Source organism: Urocitellus parryii, chromosome 9 (genome assembly GCF_045843805.1).
Source record: "Urocitellus parryii isolate mUroPar1 chromosome 9, mUroPar1.hap1, whole genome shotgun sequence".
Classification (NCBI taxonomy): Eukaryota; Metazoa; Chordata; class Mammalia; order Rodentia; family Sciuridae; genus Urocitellus; species Urocitellus parryii.
Window position 1 is genome coordinate 82,358,253 of NC_135539.1, and position 22,166 is coordinate 82,380,418.

Consider the following 22,166-nt stretch of genomic DNA (forward strand, 5'->3'; position numbering starts at 1 on the left):
GCACTTCCTCATTATTGTTCACCTACAATGATTCTCCTTGTTCGACCTCCTATCATTTTTATTCTTTAGACAATCCAGCACTTAATATTAAACAATTTCTTATGTTCTAAGTTTTTGATATGTAAATCCAATCTTCAAAGGTACATGGAGGAAGGGAGGGCTAGAAAGTGATTTTTTTTTTTTAATGGAAGAGTTTCAGTTTGGGATGACGGAAAAAGTTCTGGAAACGGACAGTGTGATACAATAATATGAAGGTACATAATGCCACTGAATTGTGCACTTAAAAATGGTTAAAAAAATGGTGAAATGTTTTATACATTTTATCCCAATAAAAAGTACATTGCAGTCACTAAGGACCAATCTTTTACTTCATAATCTCTCACAAACCCAAGTGTAGACCTTATTATTATTAGATCATTTGAGAAAATAACAACTATTGCTGCACACAAGGTAATAATGTTTGAAAATTGATGGATTTATGTAGTGTATAAAGCCCCTTCAATATAAATCAGTTCATCCACTGGATCCAGACAAAAACCCTATAAGATAAGAAAGACAGGGTTCTACCTTTGTCTCCTGGCTGCACAAATCAATAATCAAAAGGTAGAGAGACCCAGCTGTGATCACAGAGGACTAGTCAGAGCTGAGAGTCATGGGGATTTCATGAGAATCATCTGGATCTTGTGAATCAACAGCTTGTTTTGATTTAGCTACACAACATGCATCTTCCAGTTAAAACCCAGGCAAGAGCATGCGTCACTAGCTGAGAGCAGCCTCAACCATGCCCCTTTAAGGGGCAGCTGCTCCCACAAAACACAGAGGGGCAGTTCCCAGCTCTGTGTGACCCTGGACTCATGGGCAGCTCTTCCTGCATATACACACTGCCTGAGCCAATGCAGCTAGGAAGGCCAGCCAGTCAGGAAGCTGCCCCAAGGAGAATGGGCCACTTCAACAGGGAAGGTGCAGAACTTGAATCTCTGGGGACACTATGAAGATCAATCAGAACTCAGAAGAGTTTATCATGGGGCCATATACAAATTAAGATGTAAGGACCCTTTAGGTATGGAAAAAGTATCTCCTTTCACTTCCTGCTTGGTTAAGAACATGTACATCAGCACTGCTGCTCTGACAAGGCACCTCCTGCACAGGCTTCCACGGAGGCAAAGACAGACTGTGCTCCCTCATCCAGGGGAAGTTCATTTCTAGACTTCAATGCTCCAGAAGCCAGCGGTTCACCCTGGAGACAGCCTAAGTTACCTGAAATTGATATCCCTAACCTGCATCCTGTAGGGCAGAAGATTCTACTTCCAGTAGTAAGACCAGCATTTCAGTCTTTTTTACTACTTAAAGTGCTGCACCCTTGACACTGCAGGCACCCTTCCCCTGTCTGTGAGCTGTATGAAAGAAAAGACAACTATCTTTACAAGCACTGTAAACAGCCCTGCCACGGGCACTCAGCAGCCCCTGACAGGTGAGGTGGGCACTCAGGTTGCCTCTGTCTACATGTACTAAGTCCAGCATCTTCTGGAGGACCTTTTGTGAACAGCACAACACTTTTACAAGTCCTTCTGCAGCAAGGCATTCCATATCAGGGAACAAGGATTACCATAGTCCGCCAGACTCTCTGAACTGTGGGTATAATTAGGCACTGTATCCATTAGAGCCCACGGACGTCATCAAGTGCCACCAGCATTTGTTGACAGATCGCATACCCAGCATATCACTAAATGGCAAGTGTGGAGAAGGTAGCCCACAATAGAAACAATGGCATCTTGTGCTCGCCATGTTCCAACAGTGTGTCTCATAGGACATAAATAGAGGCCACCGCTCTGGCTGGGTTGAGCTCCTGGTTCCACATTATTCCACTGACTTGAAATGGAAAGAAAGTCTCCTGTGGATCTGTACAGGTCTAACAAAGTTCCCCTACCCTAGCATCTACAACATTTTATCTACCTTAAACATGAGCTTTTTAAAACTCTCCAGCATTATTTTGCACTGAGATCAGCAAGTATGTTTGCTTTTTCATAACATACTTTACTTCAAGTGCTACACTAACAACAAAGTCACACAGGAATCCCAAACCTAAACAAAATAACAATGCCATTATATCCAAAAATATTGTAAATATATAAAAATTAAATACAGCAAAAGACACTTCAATGTGACCTTTGGATATGGATATTACCTGTCTCTCACAATCTCACAATCATCTAAAAAAATCAACAGAAACCTCTGGGATCAAACTGCTACTATAAAAAAATGACAGCCTGTCCTGTTCCTTAGCTATTTTGCTATTTCCAGTAAGAAAAATCCATCTTTGAAACAATATAGGAGCTGTTTTTTTTTTAATCCATGAAAAAAACGCATTAAAAATTGGGAAACTTAAAATGAAAGCAATGCATTCACTGTTAAAACTAAACTTCTTCTTAACTCTTGCTGACCTATGATGCATGGATGAACCCAGACAACGGCCCAAAATCCTCAGGCCGCATGCTGCCGTCAGAATGCACCCTTCAAAACTGTGGAAAGCTAGAAACTTAGTTGTTCTTTTCAGACTCAACTTCTATATACTTTTCTGTCTCTTGTTTCCATGAGATAGTAAAAGGCTTATGGAACTAAAACAGAAACTGAAAGATAGCTAAATAGGAGCTTTACAATAATAATGGTAAAGGCTATTTTCAGAGAGATGGTAGACAAGAGAAATCGTGTTATAAAAATAGTGCTTGGCTATTTGATAATTATCCAAATATGGGACTACTCTCTTTCCAGCTGTCTATAGGGAGAGAAGGGCAGGCTGCATGTTTTCCACCATCATGTATTTATATCATACCATCAACCACAGTAGCTGCTACAGAGATTGCCAGGCACCTGTGGTCAACACAGATTATCCTCTTAAAAAAGCAGGCCCTTAAGAAGAAAAGCCACCTTGCACTGTACCCAGAAAAATAGGAGAAAGCACAGGACACTTGACTTTAGCCATGATGCTGTTATCATAAGGCTGGGTTAGCAGGTCTCTGACCTCATGCCTGCCCAGCCAGGCTCTGTGCCCAGCCAAAGAGGAGGCAAGGTTTGGCCCTTTGGTGCGCACCCACTATTTGATCTCGCCAAGAGGATCAAGAAGAAACTTGAAATAATGGAATGTTCCATTGGGCCCCAGAGAGCACCAACCAGGATGGGCAGGGAGCTCTTGGAAGCTGGCTGACTCCTTCATCCCTGTGTGCTTACCTCAATGAACTATAAATAGAGTGTGAATAATTATTACTTGACTGCTGAACTCTAGTGTTCTACAGCATCCCTCTCCAATGAGGCGCAAACACTAAATGACTGTCCCTGACTCTTCAGAGGTAGCCCTGCGAAAGTTGGGACCAAGGTGCTGTTCCCCTGGCCCTGTTACTGGGGAGAGACTGGCTTGAGGCGAATGGACACAACAGAACCAGTAGATTATAACCCTGCGACCAAGGTCACAGACTCAAAGCGGTGAGAGAGTCCGCAGCAGACCTGGGACTCTCAGATTCTAGACTGATGCAAGCTGGTGTGAAAAACACACAAAGCACTATTCTTCTGTCAACGTTTTTCGGTTTGCCATTCTTATGTCACTTAAACACACACGTTTCTGTTTCTCTCTCCCCCCCCCCCGCCCCACACACATGTACGTGTCCAGTGCCCTGTCTGTCCCTGGACATGTTCTCCTTTCTGATGGTGAGCGGGGCTGCAAGGACACAGGTCAAGTCACCACCTCCACAGGGCGCCCTCTGGCCTGCTGACCTTCCTCTGCTGCTTCTCCCAGGCGGGGTCCAGCAGCAGGTCGCGGTCCCATTCCTCCTCCTGGATCATGTACTCATCGTCATCGTAGACGTAGTTGTACTGCACGCCGGGCTCTATCTGGTTCATGGCGATCGATCGGGGCTGGGGCTGCGGCGCGGCGAGGGGGCGCGGGTCTCGACAGGTGAACGGAGGGACGCTAGGAGGCGGGAGGCGACCTTGCGGCTGCTCTGGGCGGCTTGGCGGGGCACTGGGTCTCAGCACAAGCACCAGCTCGAGCTGGGAGCAGCTGCGCTCCGCTTAATAGCCGCGCCGCAGGTCACGTGCCGCCGCCGGCCCCGCCCTCTGCGCACGTGCCGCCGGCGGCCCCGCCCCGCCCCGCCGCGCACGTGCCGCGGGCCGAGGCAGCTCCGCTCACCCTCTGTCGCCGCTTCCGAGCACCGCTCCTGAGGGTTCCCCGGGGCCCTCAGGGCCCCGCGAGCCGCCGGCCCACGCTGCCACCCTCTTCTGCTCCTTTCCGGCTTGCGGCAGGTGGCCTGCGGGCGCGCCTGAGCCGGTCCCCCCCCTCCCGGGTGGGTTTGAGTGGGCCTGGGTCTCGGAACACGCGGGCAGGACCAAGTTCTCCGTGTGTCACTTGCACCATCACGTTTTCTGTGCGTTTCCGCGCATTCCTGTCCCCCTCTCCTGCACGCACGCACACACACACAAACACACACAGAGACACCCTAAAGTTCAAAAGCTGCAGAACCTTTCTATCCTCCAGCTCTCACCTGAGGAATTCAAGGCAGAGGAACTGCACGGACCGAGCCAAGGGCAGGAGGCGTCCGCTCTCACCTGCCAGCCATAAATTTAGGGAACTGACAACGGAGGACAGCAGCCCGCTTCCCCTTACAGTTCCATCTGTCCCCCAGTGTTGCCGCACGTACGTCTTCTATCTGGCCGGTGCTGCTTAGCTGTTCCCCACCAGTAACGCCTGTGAAGGAAGCAAAACAGGACCCTAGAACACGCGGAAAATTTAAGTCAATGATATATTAAGCACCTACTGTGAACCAGATACCGCAGTAAGTGTCTGGCTACATAAGCAAGTTCATAGGGCCTCCAGTTAAATTTATATCTGAATTGAATAATAGTTGCCCACGGATGCTAGAGGGTTGATTGTGGTTCTTGGCTACTCATTTGTTAACATGTTTCAAGATGAAAATATGCCTGAAATTATCATGTTCCTTATAAATTTTACATCATATACCTTTAATATCTGGAGCTTTGTGCAAAAATACTTTGACAATTAGCAAATATATTATACATTGCATTAAAATTTTTAAAAACAGCTGGGCATAGTGTGACACACGTCTAATCCTAGAGACTGAGGAGGCTGAGACGGAAGGATGGAAACCTCACAAACTTAGAGCCTATTTCAAAATAGAAAGGACTGGGGATATGGCTCAGTGAGTGCCCCTGGGTTCAATACCCCATACCAAAAAATAAAAATAACTTCAAAAACATTCTCACTAGGCTGCAAACTCCAGGCAGGCAAGGATATTGTCTTGTTAACAGGTAGCAAGCCCCAGCAACTACAAGTGTGTCTGCTGTATAGCAGGAGGTCAAAGGAAGAAATATTCCTGGAAACTGGTTGGAGTAAGTATCCCTGGAAACAGTGACAGAGCTAATTTGCTTGGTTTTAAATGTACATTTTCAAGTTTATATTCTGGATTAAAATTATAATCTCTGAACAAGTTTATCAATAAATCTTAACTATTAGAAATTGGATTAACAGCTGCAGAGTATTACAGTGTTAATCTTATTCTTCATAAATTATAGGGACTTCAGATTCCAGATGAAATGGAATAAATTGCACTAAATTTATCATCCTGCCTGAAATAACTGAAATCTGGGGGTTCGGGGAAACACATGAAGCAAAGATTTTCAAGACTTTGTCATCAAGCAAGAAAAGATGATGACCCATGAAAAGAGGAAATGAACAACACAGGCACTAGGATTGCCCCAACAATCTTGGAGAAAATTTTCAAGATGCACTATAATAAAGAAGAGCCCAGTCATAGCTCAGTGGTCTCTCTAAATTGAGGAGGGGCAGCTAAAGGTTATAAGACCAATTACAGGAAAAAAGAAAGTTGCAAAAAAGAGACAATCCTAGAGATTTATAGGACATCCCTCTAGAATCTGATCACTAAATGCTGAGAGAAAAAGCAGTAGAATGAATGATTATTGGAGCTCATAAAGGGCCAAAAATAATAATTCCTGTTTCTATTAGCCAGAAAGGTCAACCTCACAATTCACCAAGTAGCAGACAGAAGTAGTACTCAGAAGTAGAAGGAAATTAACTCTTGATTAAATGTTGCAGTGTTTTCCTGAAAAAAACCCAAAAGCAAGACCTAAAAGGATCAAACCAAGAACCATGTAACCATGTCCCCGAACACTCAACAGTATCTGTAGTAATATAAAAATATTCAACATTCAACAAGGTAAAATCTTCAAGTTCTGCCAAAATATTTTGCAGAATTTCTGCAAAAATATTTCATCCATGATATATTATGAAGGTGTGTGAAGGAGCAAGAAAGTATGATTCAAGATGAGGAAAACAATTGATTAATCAAAACAATTAAAATTGATGCAGATGATTGAATTAGTAGGAAGGAACAGTAATTGGTAAATTATTACTGTAATCCACATATTTCCGAAGCTGGAGGAGAGAAAACATGCAAAGTAGAGACATGGAAGATATTTTTTTTTAATCGTAAATCAAATTATCTAGCGATGAAAACTATAGAATCTGAGATTAAAAATGTTAAATGTGTTTAGCGACTAGTGAAACATTGTATAAGAAAAAATAAGTGAACTTGAAGACATAGCAACAGAAAACTTAGGAAAAAGGAGACTTGAAAAATGAGTAGAGGAGGAGCTGGGGTTGTGGCTCAGTGGTAGAGTGTTTGCCTGGCATGTGTAAGGCACTAGGTTCAATTCTCAGTACCACATATAAATAAACGAACAAAATAAAGGCCCATTTAGAAAAAAATAAAGGAATGTATTTTTTTTAATGAGTAGAGGATCAGTGAGACTTGAGAAAACGTCAAGCAATTTAATATCTTTCAGGAGTCCCTGAACTGGGAGAACAGAGAAGAAAAAGAAGTATGTGAGAAATTAAGAGGCAAAGTCAAGAAATTAGTAAGGGGACTTCCACCTCTGGCCAAAGTGGAAAAAGTGGAAATGGGGATCATCCTTCTTTCTGAAACTACAACAAATGACAAAGTATATGAAATTGATGTTTCAAAACGCTGGGCAAAAGGCAATGAAGAGCAGTAATGCTGAGTGATACAGATGAATCAGGCAAGCCCTGTCGGCGGTTGCCTCAGTTTACAGTCTTGAGTGTGCTACCAGACCACAGCATTGAGGTAGAATCTGGACTCTGCAAATTCAAAAGCTGAAGCTGAAAACATGGGGGAATAAGGACAGGGTATCAGAGTGGATAGGGCCAGAGACAGATCGCTGGAGATCTTTTGACTGTCCCACCTGTGGATTTAGCAGGATGCTGATCATAACATGCTTGTAAGGAGAGCACCCAAAGCCAAGGAAAGATCTATCTGAAAGGGTTAGAGGGCCACATGGGTGCCTGCTCCCAAGAGTTAGGCTGGAAAAACTCAATAGTTCACAGAATATTTGGTAGGATATTTGGAAGATCTTGCCTTATTAGTGCAGAATAATTAGCCCTAGTGCTTCAAAACTGGCTTAACACATCATAAAAGCAATACACAAAGAGATAAACTTGTTTCCAAGTGACTAAATCATACAACAAAACTCAGGATGATCTGCAGCATTGCAAAATCACCCAGCATTTGACAAGTTGAAAATCGTGGTATCCAGCATCCATTCGCAGATCACCAAGCATACAAAGCGGCCTGAAAACACACCCGCGATAAAAAGAACAGCAATCTATAGAAACTGACCTAGGGCTGACACAGATGTCAAAGTTAGCAGACAAGGACATTGAAACGGGTAATACAACTATATACCTTGTGTTCAAAGACTTAATAAAGGCATGAAAAATATTCTTAGAAAGATAAAATGTAAATATGAAAACTGAGATAAAGAATACACTGAATACATCAAGGGAAGATTAGATACCACAGAAGGAAAGATAAATGAACTGGAAAGCATAGCCATAAAGGCCATCTAACAGGAAATAGAAAAAAAATATCCGAAAGAATGAAAAGAGCTTTAGAAAATTTGCTAGAGGGGCAACCACCACAGAACCTGAGTGTCCCTGCAGAGTCTTGCTGATACACCAAAACTGCTAGGACCCCATCAGTGTTTTACTCAGGCCATTTGTCAGGGTGTGTTTGCCATAAGCAATCTTGGCAGGTAATCATATCTACTACCAAAGAACAGCTCTGCTTTTGTTTGCTACCTCATAAAGCCTCAAACTTAGCATTTCTCTTCTGCAGTTAAGGCCACCATGTGTTCAGGTTTTTACTATGGGCCCTTCATATAACTCCTAAAGCGGGTTATGAAGAACCAACATTGGCATTAAAATAGATCATACTCAACCTATAAAATAATTCTCAATAAATTTTAAAGAATTCAAATTATACAAAAAGTACTTTGAGACCACACAAATGAGTTAAATTAGAAAGAAGTAACAGAAAGATATCTGGAAAATCCTTGGATATTTGAAAATTTAATAACACATTTCTAGGGAACCCATGGATCAAAGGAAAAAATCCAAAGAAATATTAGTAAGCAATTTTTGTCTAAATGTAAATTAAAATAATCTAACAGAACCTGTGAGAAGCAATAGGGCAACACTTTGTAGCACTAAACTCTATTACAAGAAAGGATCTTGCGTCCATGAACTCAGGTTCCACCTAAAGAAACTGGAAAAAAGATCAAATAAACCTGAAGTAAGCAAAAGAAAAGAAAAAATAAAAATCCAAGTGAAAATCTGTGAAACCTATAAAATAGAAATCCAGTAGAGCAAATTGATAAACCCAAAGTTGATTCTTACAGAAAATTGATAAAATTGGTAGCCTCAAGCCATACTGAGGAAAGAAGAAAAAAAAAAGAAACAATGTGTATACACCCAGAATGAAAGAAGGGACATCACTACAGATTGTACAGATATTAAAAGAATAACGTGAATCTTATCAACTACTGTATGGTGATAGATTCAATAATTTAGCTATAATGGACAACTTCCTTTAATGACACAAACTTCCAAAGCTCATGAGGAAATAAAAAGTCTTAATAGCCTGATATTAAATAGATATTAATAAATTCAATTTGTAATTTAAAACTTTCCCTAAAACAAAATGTAACCACAAAGCCCAGATGGCTTTAGTGTGAGTTCTACCAAACATTTAAGAAAGAAATATAGAAAGTCTCTAGCTTAGAATGGTCCTACCTGTGATTTTTCAACTTTATAAATGTGTGAGAGCAAGATGCATTCAGTAGAAATCGCACTTCACGTTTTGAATTTTGGTCTTTTTCTGGGCTGGCAATATGCAATTCGACGCTCCTTCATGAGGCTAAGCAGCACCAGCTGCCAATCAGCCACATGATCACAAGGGGAAGCAATAAGTGTGCTATGATTCTGTGTCACTAAGCTAAGATGGACAGACAGGCTGTATTAAGTGCATTTAACTTGTGATGCTTTCAACTTATGATGAGCTTATTGGGATGTAACCCAATGTAAGTCAATATGCATCTATAATACCAATTATATACAACCAGGAAACTGAAGAGAGAACACTTCCCAAGCTGTTCTATAAGGTTATCATTAGTCTGACATGAAAAGCAGATGAAGACATCAACAAGAAAAGAAACTACAGGTAAATATCCTACATGAAAATAGTTACAAAAATTCTTAACAAGGTTTAACAAATTGGATTCGCAGCCAAGGATAAGAACAGTCATTCATTGGAAGACTGAGGGGCTGAGGCAGGATGATTGTGAATTCAGAGCCAGCCTCAGCAACTCAGCAAGGCCCTAAGTAACTCGGTGAGAACCTGTCTCCAAATAAAATATTAAAAAGGGCTGGAGATGTGGTTCAGTGGTTAAGTGTCCCTGGGTTCAATCCCTGGTACCGGGGGAAAAAAAATCATTCACACTGGGAAGGAAGGGGTAAAACTGTGTTCACTCACAGACATTATCATCAATATAGAAGATCTGATGGAATCTTCAAAAAAGCTATTAGAACTAATTAACAAACATGTTTATTAAAGTTGTAGGATACAGAGTTGATATATAAAAGTCAAGGCTCAAATGGCTTCACCAGCAAAGTCTACCAAATATTTAAAGAAATAACTCACTTACACTGCAGTACACTATACCTACACAATTACTTCCAGAAAATGGAAGGAACACTTTCCAACACATCTTGTGAGGCTGGTATTACTTTGAAACCCAAAGCCAGGGACAGTATACAACTAGAAAACTACAGACCAACTTCCCTGGTTAACAGAGATTCAAAAACCCACAACAAAATGTTAGCAAATTGAACCCAGGAAGGTTTAAAAAGAATAAAAATATTTGATACTCATCCAACAAAGAACATATTCAAAATACATAAACAACTCTCTCAATGCAACAGTAGTCAACTCAATAAAGAGATGGAAAAGGGCTGGGGTTGTAGTTTGGTGGTAGAGTGTTTGCCTGACACACATGAGGCTCTGGATTCGATCCTAAGCACCACATTTAAAAAAATGAATATATAGATAAAAATAAAGATATATATATATATGTATTTATATATATACATATACATATATGTATATATATAGTCATGTTCTTTTTTTATTTTTTTATTTTTTTTATTGTTGGTTGTTCAAAACATTACATAGTTCTTGATATATCATATTTCACAGTTTGATTCAAGTGGGTTATGAACTCCCATTTTTACCCCATACACAGATTGCAGAATCACATCAGTTACACTTCCATTGATTTACATATTGCCATACTAGTGTCTGTTGTATTCTGCTGCCTCTCCTATCCTCTACTATCCCCCCTCCCCTCCCCTCCCCTCCCCTCTTCTCTCTCTACCCCCTCTACTTTAATTCCTTTCTCCCCCTTGTATTATTTTTCCCTTTCCCCTCACTTCCTCTTATATGTAATTTTGTATAACCCTGAGGGTCTGCTTCCATTTCCATGCAATTTCCCTTCTCCCTTTCCCTCCCACCTCTCATCCCTGTTTGATGTTAATCTTCTTCTCATGCTCTTTGTCCCTACTCTGTTCTTAGTTATTCCCCTTATAACAAAGAAGACATTTGGCATTTGTTTTTTTAGGGATTGGCTAGCTTCACTTAGCATAATCTGCTCTAATGCCATCCATTTCCCTCCAAATTCTATGATTTTGTCATTTTTTAATGCAGAGTAATACTCCAAAAAAAAGAGATGGGAAAAAGAACTGAACAGAGAGAATATACAATAGAAAACAAGCATATGAAAGATACTCCACATAATTAGTCACTCAGAAAACACAAACAAAAACCACCGTGAGATACCACCACATACCTATAAATATTTTTTAAATCTATGGCTCAGTGGGGTTGTGGCTCGGTGGTATAGCTCTTGCTTAGCATTCTTAGCATCATAAACAAATAAAATAAAGGTCTGTCAACATCTAGTAATAAATATATATATATATATATTTTTTAAAATCTAGAAATATGAACATATCCAGTGTTGGCAAAGGTTTGGAGCAACTGGAATATGCATGCATTGTTGGTGGGAATATAAAATGATATGATCATTTTGAAAATCAGTTTGGCACTTTCTTTATAAGTTGGACACATGCTTGCATATGATTCATTCATTCCATTTAAGTTGCTTATCTGAGAGAAAAAAATAGCGTATGTCTGTTTCAACACTTGTGCATCAATGCTCACACCAGCTGTTTTTGCAATAACCAAAAGTTAGAAACAGTCCAAATGTCTATCAGTAAGAGAATAGATAAAAAATTGTAGATTCATTAATAGAATACTATTCAGCAATAAAAAGAATGAACTACCTGAAAATAATGATGCTGAGTATACTAAAGCAGATATTTTAAAAATTCAAACCTTAAGTTTCCATGTACATAAAATTATACCTGACAGAGTGCAGATTTGGGGTTTCCTGGGAACTGGAAGAGTTTGGACTCAGGCAGGAAGTATTACTGTGTGGCATAAGAAAATGTTTGCAGTGATAAATTCATTATTTTGATTGTGGTGATGATTTCACAGATTAATACGTATCAAAACAACAAATCATACCTTTTAAATATGTACAGTTCATTTTATGCAATTATATCTCAGTGAAGTTGTTTAAAATTAACTGTGTATTTCTGTTAGCCTAACAATTTGGACTAGGTCAATACCCGTAGATGGTGATTCTGAAAGTTTTTATTTTGCAAGTTTTGATTTTTAACATTCTACCCATGTTTGGAGCCCTAGAAGGCCTTGTCTCCTAACACAAGTTTTGATAATTTCAGCCAGAAGTGACTCATCACCATATTCCAAAAATCTTTACTAACTGTATGCAAATAACAAATACTGCCTTGAATTATAAACACTTGTTTATCATTTTACTTAGTAAATTATACAGTCCTGAAAGGAAGGACCTTATCCTGTACTATTTGGAATCTCTACAACATTTGGTACAAAAAATTGCATAATAAATGTTCATAACTGTTTTTAAAACTAATCAATGTAGTAACATACTATATTACTTACTTTGTACCAGGCGCTATGGAAAATGCCTTGAATGCTAACTAATTCAATCTCACAGCAATTTTATGTTTGAACTAAGTATAATCACTCCGATTTACACACAGGAAAATGTGAAGCTTGTGATTTAGATTAATTAATTTGCCCAAATCATACAACTAATTGTTGATATGATGGCACTTTTGACTGTCAATGTGACTGGCCTGAGGGGTACCTAGAAAATCAGTGAAGCAAACTTCTTGGTGTCCCTGTGAGAGCACTTCAGAGAAAATTGGCAGGTAGGTCAGCAAACCAAACTGAGAGAATCCCACACTGAATGTGGATGGCACCATCCCACAGGCTGGGGGCCCCGATGAGGCAAAAATCAGAAGACGGGGGAAACTCACAGGTGTGCATATTGATCCTTCTCAGCAGGTACTTATTTTTGCTGTGACTATTACCTGTGGACATCACACTCCAGATTCTTCAACCTTTGAACAAAGAACAGTTCTTTAGGATGCTCCCAGGCCTTCAGCCTCAGACTGGGGCTGCAACATTGGTCTCTCCTGTTCTAACATTTCCAGCTTCTTGGACAAAGAAGCTCTCACTTTCCCTGGCTTCCCAGACTGCAGACTGTCATTATAAGGCTACTCAGTCTCTGATCATGAAAACCAATCCAATGCATTCCATCTTGTAGTTACATACAGTCTGTTGGTTCTGTTTCCTTGGAGAACCCTGACCAACACAAATGGTAAAACCCAAATTGAACCCAACCTGTTGTTAACTGCTACTAAAAAATTAGGGGCCTAGCTGAGGTCAATACTGAGTAGCAGAGACATAGTAAGAAGTCACACCTCTCTTGCCACAGGAATCTATGCAGGCCTTTCTTCAGGTCAACCCGTTAAACTCACACCCAGACATTTTTTCACTTCAAGTAAAGAAAACTCACTTGGCTCCAGAATCAGAATCTCCCCACATCTCTGAAATCTCCTTGGCATGCCATTGCTGGGTCCCTGCAGGCCTCCTCTTCCACTGTGTGTGTGCAAGCCCTCCTCGCAGCTTCCCGGGTCCAAGCAGCCCCCTCTGTCCCACTCCCCAACCACAGTGCTGCATGGGTCAATCTTGTCCTCAAGAGAAAATTTAATTTTAAGAACTGTTGATTATTTAAGGAATAAAAATTTATGGTGTAAATCACTTCTTCTTTCTTCTCCCCTGAGATACACATATTTAGGGTGTTTCAGTATATATTAACAACTTTCAGATTTGGGGAAACTGAGGAGTTTAAGAGCTATCAAATATTACCGAGTCCCAGTTCCCATCCAGTGTACTGGCATAAGAATCAACTGAAGAATACTATTTTAAAAACTTGCTTTCCTACATTATTTCTAGACCTCTGACGTGGCTGCCATGGCCATAATCATCATTTTTCAGTCCCAGAATGCTGGCTGACTCACAAAGGGACTCATTGGAAGGTGGATTTACTGCAGCATAAATTTCAGACACCTGCACAGACCTTTCTAGGACTCTTTTCAAATTTGGAATGTATAATTTTGTATTCTTCATTCTTAAATAAAGTCCACCAAATTGAATAATCAGAAGGTCCCTCAGCTCATCCTAGGATTGGAAGAAACTATGTGCTTGTGAGTAGCCTCAGGAGCCTTCAGCTCAGAGATGTGCAATCATATTCAAACATTTTAAGAGAATCAACAGTACAGACTTTCTTTTCCATCATATTGTGATACTGTTTTCCACAGTCTCCCCCTAACAGCATTTATCAAGAGCCCTCTACTTGGTAGACACCATGGTAATCAGGTTACTCAAATCATCTCCTTCAATCCAGGCAGCCATGTAGGAGGGAGGAGCTGTGATTCCCATTTTAAAAGTGAAGGACACTGAGACAGAAGAAATTATTTCATATGTCCAAGGTCACACAACTGAAATATGAAGTGGAGAACTGCAAAACCCTCAAGGGCTACGTCATATTGCCTTCTCAATTTCTTCACTGGACATGTTTATGTATGTAGATAATGCTTCTAAAAGGTGAGTCCCAGGCAACCCTTTGGACAGCATTTGTCACTATCAACATTTTAATTGTCCCCTTTGACCCAGAAATTCTGCTTTATGAATATACCCAACAAACATGGGAAATGTCCACATGTGATGGGATTAGGAAGAGGCTATAGAGCACCTCTCAATTTAGATGTCCACAACTTAGAAGTGAAAAGCAAATTTCAAAAGTGATTTATTTGTGTAAGAAAATTATACCTGTCTATAACATGTTTGTATTTGGAAGAAAACATTCCAAACAGTTCTGCAAGCCTTGAAGAATAGGTAGGTGGTAGAAAGATGGGGCCACTTCCTCTATTTATTTTATACAATTTTGTACTATTTGGTATTTTTTCAGTGAGTACATGTCACTTTTATAATAAATGGTAACATTTATTACTCCAGCTGTGTTCCCTCCTGCTTAGTGAACAGCACATCCCCAACAAGGGAACATCACATCCAATGATGAAGCCGAAGAAGTTTGCATTTCACTTTTCATCCACCCACAGTAGCTTCTGTTGAACTCACTGCCAGCTAAGACATCTAGGTGTTTCACTCAGCACCAGAAAGCAGTGTGGGTAAAGGAACAAAAGATTAAATTCCATCCAATTATTGTTCCTTTTCATTAGGAACAGACTTAAAACAGGAAATTCTTGGCATTTTCAACACTCCCTCCTGCACCAATCCACCTTCTCTTTTCTATTGATGATGTTTACAGTTTTCTCAAGTTGCCACTCTGTTCAGAGCCTCTTTTAAAAATGAAAGTACAGGTGGGTGGTGTGCAGATGCAGCTATTCACTGTGCTCGGAGGTATTTCAGTTAGTTTTGCCTATTAAACAAATGTACATTTAAAGCATAATACTGCTTCCTAACCCTACAAGTAACCAATGTGAACACTGTGAATCCTTTCAGAACTTTCCTATGCATATTCACAAGACCATATTTTAAACTTAAATGTGACCAAACAGCATGAACTATTGTGCAACTTCCTTTTTTAATGGAACACGGTAGCTGGGATATCTCTCTACATTGCTCCAGGCAGTTCATTCTTGGAAAGCCAGCATTGTCACAATAATATTGATTGAGCTTTTTAACCATTGGCCTTTGTGAGTATGTAGGAGAGGCAGGGAACACACAATGACAGACAAGGGAAAGTGGGGAAGGATATGGGTCACCCTGGAATTTCTGAATGCAAAGAGTATCAGAAGTTACCTGCTCAAAACTTATGCTCTGAACTCTCCATTAACTAGAAAGTCATTTATACTGCTGAGTCTCCACTGGGGATACAGATGTGGTTTCTGAAGGTGACCTTCACAACACAACCCAGCCAGCCTCTGGGCTGCAGCCCTCTCGCAGCTATCGCATCTCCTCCAACTGAGATGGTTCCTCCTTTCCTGGTTTTTCACTCAGTTAGCATCTACCCTGTGGAGAAATCCTTTCATGTTTCCTCTCCTACCTGACTGTTTTCCAGGCTGTACAGTTTGGTAAACTTGAATCTTCAGGCAAGTCCTTGATGGACTTGCCCTCTAGTGTCTGTCTGCTCCAGTCCTCTAGGATTGTCCCAGGAGAGCACTCCAGCACTCCTGTGAGGCTTGGAAAGCTGGGTGGCATGCAGGGTTAACTTACCCCCATATAAATATCCAGTTGTACGATGTTTTTTAGGTGATGCCTGAGATGAGATTAGTGAATTTAAGTTGAGTTTCTAGGTAGAGATTTAATTTGGACCTTGGAAATTGAAAAATATTGGTGGGTGGAAAGGAGGAAGTTAGAAGATAAGGGATAGAACACCATGCTAGCAGAGAGGCTAGGGGGGTGGGCAGAGACTTTACACTCTGTGACATGTCACTCAAGAAGAGGACACATCCTGAGAATCATGTCTGTAGGCAGTCTCACTGTGTGCATGGAGCGCACTTACACAAACCAGATGGTCTAGGGCAATCTCTTAACATGGCCTCCATGTGTGACCGAGAGACACAGTAAGCATAAATGTATGAGTCTGCTGTTGGCAAAACATGGTGTATGCCTTTATGGTAAGATTATAGGTAGAGGGAGCATACTGCAGAAGAATGAGAGCAAGTGTGGAGTAGGAAATACTTAACCAGTAACTTAGTCAGATGTTGTTCTCAGGTATTACGATGAGCAGCTAATTGTATGAGCTATGCTTTTACACAACTTGAAGCACAGTTGGTTTGTTAATACCAGTGTCTCCACTTGTAAGTAATGTGTCTAGCTAAGATGTTACAATGGTTACAACATCCAAGGCAATAGGAAATTTTCAGCTCTGTTCTAATCTTATGGGACCACTATCATATATGTGGTCTGTCATTGACAAGAATGTCATGCAATGCAAACTCTGTAATTTTGACTAGAACATGGGTAGTGGCTGGAAAAGTTCCTTAAAACATCTTTAATACCATTAATATGCTTGTGATTCCTCAGAGTATCAGTGCCTGAATTGCAGATGACAGAACTAGTATGGAATTGCTAATAATAGTATCTACCACATTTTGAGGGCATGATATTAGCCAGGCATGCAGTAAGTGCCCACTAATGCTAGATCACATTATCCCCAGAATCTAGAGCAGTACCTGGCACATAGTGGACCATTAAAAGATAATTATCAAGTCTATGAGTAAATCAGTCCATAATTAGTAAATGTCACAATCAGAATTCAAACATAGATCTATCTGATTTCAAACTTCTTGGCCACTGTGTTAATCTGCTTCTCTCAAAGGCAGAAATCAGAGCCTGTCCCTTTTTAGCTGATTGATTCTGATCCAAGTTAATCACATATCCTCTAGTGCAATTCTTGAATTTAAACTAATGATTCTCTCCAAGAGAACCTAAAGCAAAATAATGTGCCAGACCCATGCTTGCGGGAAAGTAAGTTATTCTTGAAGAATGGACCTCACTCAACTGCTCCAATTTAGGTTTGTTCCCATATAGCGAAAGAGAAATTTCTAGAATTTTTTTCTGCATCAGTTCTATTTCAGCATAGCAGTATAGACAAGGCAAGTCACAGAGGAGTGATAGAATGACACATACCAACATCATTCATTCCTTCTTTTATTTTTTAGTTTTTAGGTATCGGGAATTGAACTCAGGAGCACTCGACCACTGAGCCACATCTACATCCTTATTGTTTTGTATTTTTATAGACAGGGTCTCACTGAGTTGCTTAGCTTCTTGCTTTTGCTAAGGCTGTTTTGAACTCATAATCCTCCTGCTTCATCCTCCTGAGCTGCTGGTATTACAGGCGTGTGCCACTTCTTTATTAAGCAAATATTTTTTGAGCATATTCTAACTGCCAAGCACTATGATCAGCACTGGGGATGCTGAACAGAAAGTAAACTGATTCCATCTTCGAGGAGCTCAGAAGCTCTTGCAGAATCACACAAACGAAGAGCTCTAGTAGCATACCTTAACAGGTGTCATGGAGGTAGGTACAAATGGGAAGGGCAGAGCAAGCCAGGAGGGGTTTGAACTGAGTTGTGAAAGGTGAAGGTCCTGTTTCCCAGGTTAGTAAGCTGGCAACAGTGTTTGTTTTAAAAGAAGGAACAACATATGCACAGGCATGGAGGCCAGATAGCGCCTTGAGCATGAAAATCTAATGTGAGGTGGTTGGATGGGCTAGGCAGGAAATCAGACTGCACAGGGAACATGGGGGCTGGTGCAGACCCTGAGGGGGGCCCTGCACAGCACGCTGGACAATGAGGATTTACTCCATAGGTTAGGAGGGACTCCTGAGGGATTTTCTTAGGCAGGCATTATTGAAGCACTTTAGAAGTGCCTTCTAGCAGCAAAGGATAAGGAAGGAGCTGGGACAGTCATCAAGGAGATGTGGATGTAAGGGGCATTTGGAAGGTGAAAGAGAATGTTTTTTGTTTTAAGTTTATTTATTGTAGTTAGGTATATATAACAGCCAAATGCATTTTGATTTATTGTATACAATTGCAGCCCAACTTTTCATTTCTCTGTACACGATGTATCGTAGCACCATATATGCATCATACATGTTCCTAGGTAATGATGTCCATCCTATTCCACATCTTTCCTGCCCCATGCCTGCTCCTCTCCTCTCCCTCCCCTTTGCTCAATGTTCTTGCATTTTTCCCATGCCCCCTACCCCCCGTTATGGATCATCATCCACTTATCAGAGACAACATTTGGCCTTTGTTTTTTGGGGATTGGCTTACTTCGCTTAGCATGATATTCTCCAACTCCATCCATTTACCTGCAAATGCCATAATTTTATTTTCTTTTAATGCTAAGTAATATTCCATTGTGTATATATACCACAGTTTCTTTATCCATTCATCTACTGAAGGACATCTAGGTTGCTTCCACAGTTTAGCTATTGTGAATTGAGCTGCTATAAACATTGATGTGGCTGCATTACTGTAGTATGCTAATTTTAAGTCCTTTGGGTATAGACTGAGGAGTGGGATAGCTAGGTCAAATGTGGTTCCATTCCACGTTTTCTTAGGAATCTCCATAGTGCTTTCCAGAGTGGTTGCACCAATTTGCAGTCCCACCAGCAATGTATGAGTGCACCTTTTTCCCCACATCCTCGCCAACACTTAGGAAGAGGATGTTTTGATTGATTAGATGCAGGCAGAGAGAGGAACCGTGGCTTCCTGATGGGTTCTTGATGGGCCAGCAGTGGATGCAGAGTCTCTGAGACCACAGAGGAAAGGAAATGCAGAGAGGGTCGGAGAGATGGTGAGTACAGGCGGAAGACATCTGCAGAGCTGGCTCTGGAGCCAGGGAGGCATCTGGCTGGAAGGAGAGGGTGGGGCACATCAGCCCTGGTGAAGCTGAGCCTGCTCGTTGCTAGTTGCTAGTGGGCTGCCCAGGTACATTAAGACAGGTGAGGCCATACCTGGAGAGCACACTGTCACTGGGAGAGACTGAAGATGGCTATTGTCTGCTCAAATTGTCACCAGCATACTCTGAGCCCAGTAGCTTGCCTTTGCCCGAAAGCCTGCAATCTTGCTATTCTGGTTTAGTCTTCTTTTTCTTTATTTTGTATGTGGCATTGAGTAATATGCTTTCATGTCCTTCTTTTTGAATGGTCATATGTATATGCCTGCTTCCTGGAAAGTTATAAAATTATTAGGAAAGTTTTAGTTCCTTGTCCAAGAGAAATCTCCAAACGCATCTTTCAAAGATCAGATACACTATGAGGGTCTCTTTTCCAATCCCTTAAAATGAACCCAGAGAGTCTCTAGGGAAAAGCTGGGCAGTAGTGGAAGCATAGGAACAGACTGAAGGGCTATCAAAGTTCCCTCCTGGGAGATCCAGGACAAGATGATGAGGTTTGTGGTTGTCCACTGGTCATGGAAAATAAGACAAGCTCCAAATCCTGCCTTTAATTTAGTCCCTAAGGCACCTAGATTTAAACTAAGACAAGAGTTATATGGCAAAAGGCTGCAGAATTTTCTCACTTGATAGAATCCAAGAGCTGGAGGACTCTCTTCTAAGAGTGTACAGGGTACATTCCTACTTGAACATCTATTTTACACACCACTTTGTGCTCAGGTTAATTTCCTTAGGTCTGAAGTTCCATAGCAGCACAGGGACTTCTTTCATCCTCTTCTCTTCTCCAGTGTCAGAAGCAAAGGGGAAAGAACTTACAGAGAGTATTAGAGGAACTTAGTGGTGATGTCCAGCTCTCTCATGTGAAAGATAAGGACACTGAGGCCTAGAAGAAGAGCCTGCCCCAGCTCTAATCACCACTGTGTCCACAGAGGCAGGTGCTGTGGCAGAAAAGAATGGGCATTAGGGGCAGGTTGACCCAGGTTCTGGTTCACTTAGTTATGAGTCCTCAGGCAGCTTTTGGTCCATCTCTGAGCTAGATTTCCATACACATAGAAAATAAAAGGCTTGGACTAGAAAATCTCTAATGCCACTTCAAGTTCTAGCATCCTGTAAGTGTTTTTTTTTAAGGATCAAAGTCAATATTACCTGTTCCTTAATCCAGGGTGTTTTAAACCACTCTTTACTCCCCCATCACTACAAACTTTTGGTAACAATCTGAGAAACCCTTCCTACTTCAACAGCTGCTGCTTGCTGACACACAACTTCATCTGGGAATGTGGACACAGCAGAGCTTCAGGAACTCACACATCTGAATCTGCATTTTCAGAAGATCACATTAAAACTTGAGAAGTGTTTAAAAGGTTTGTGCTTATAGCATTGATCATAAAAACTTTTAGATTAAATAGTTAATTTGCTTAAACTTTAAAAAAAATAAATTAGGGGTTGGGGTTGTGGCTCAGTGGTAGAGCACATGCCTTGCATGCATGAGGCACTGGGTTTGATCCTTAGCACCACATAAAAATAAATAAATAAAGATATTGTGCCCATTTAACTAAAGAAATTATATATATATATATATATATAAGTTAGATGCATATAAATGCAAATTACTTATTGTAAGCATCACATTTGAATCTCACTTCAAAGGACTTGAGAATTTGGAGTCAAGGCCTAGAACACTCACTTATTACCTGTGTGACGCTCTACAGATTATTCTCCAAACTTCTTTTTCCCCAGTGGTAAAGTATGAATAACTTCTGCCTTGCACTCTTTCATCAGGGATATTATGAAATAAATTGTGAAATTAAATAATCTATCCAGAGTATCTTTGTGTTTGGTTCCATAGAAAAGCAACTTTTAAAAAGCAGGATAGTACTGACTCCACAGATAATAGAACAGAGTACCTTTGGGAAGTTGATAGCATGGTTTTTGTTTGTATGCAGAGGCAACTGCCTACATAATGCGGTTTGTGAGATAATGAGAGGGCTTCTTCTATCTCCTTCACTATCCAGCAGCTCAGGAGGCTGAGGAAGAAGGATCTCAAGTTCAAAGCCAGCCTTAGCAACTTAGCAAGTCCCTAAGCAATTCAGCAAGACCCTGTCTCTAAATAAAATATTTTTTTAAAAGGGCTGGGGGTGTGGGCCCATGGTTAAGCTCCCCTTGGTTCAATCCCCAGTACAAAAAAAAAAAAAAAGATTAGATGAAATATTTAAAAACATCTTCATAAAGGTATTGACCCAAATATATGCTAATTTTACTAATGATAAAGTTTAAAATGCCCAGAAGGCAAAAACTATGAAAGAAAAAGCTGAGAGAAATGAAAGAAGGAGCTAGGGGAAGTAATACAAACATTAAAAGCCAAATTTCAACTTTAGAGTGTGAATAACAGTAAACAGACTTAATAGAGAAATTCTAATACAAGACATTCCCTCAAAAAGCCAAACCCCAAAGGATCAAGCAAGAAGGGAATGGTGAACTTGAATGACTGGTGGAAGGCCAAAAAAAGTTCTGTCTTAAATCTTGTTGAATGAAAAGAAAAAAATTCTTCCCTAAGAAATTCTAAGTATAAAACTGACCCCCATGTTAGTTGGACTTGCAGTCCAAGTATTATACATTCAAACATCTCAAATGAAATATTTAGTTTAAAATAGTCATCAGAAAAAACAGTGAACTTGAAGGCTTAACAAGAGAGATTATAAATATAAGATAATAATATAAAAAATAAAAAAGGAGAGAAAAAATTAAAAAGTAAAAAGAACATGAGTAAGTGGTATAATATCAAACAGCTTAATGTACAAGTAATCAGAATCTCTGAAGAAGAGGAGTTAGAAAAAAAGCACA

At 40.5% G+C, this 22,166-nt stretch overlaps 1 protein-coding gene across 1 annotated transcript in view; it reads right to left on the reverse strand.

Moving 5' to 3' along the window:
* The window catches only part of Actn2 (actinin alpha 2), a 60,135-nt gene extending 56,082 nt beyond the window's left edge, over positions 1-4,053 (reverse strand). The window contains exon 1 of the mRNA XM_026413525.2: positions 3,766-4,053. Within this exon, the coding sequence (XP_026269310.1) occupies positions 3,766-3,891 (126 nt within the window). The 5' untranslated portion in view covers positions 3,892-4,053. The remainder of the gene's footprint in view (positions 1-3,765) is intronic.
* Positions 4,054-22,166: the final 18,113 nt, after the last annotated feature.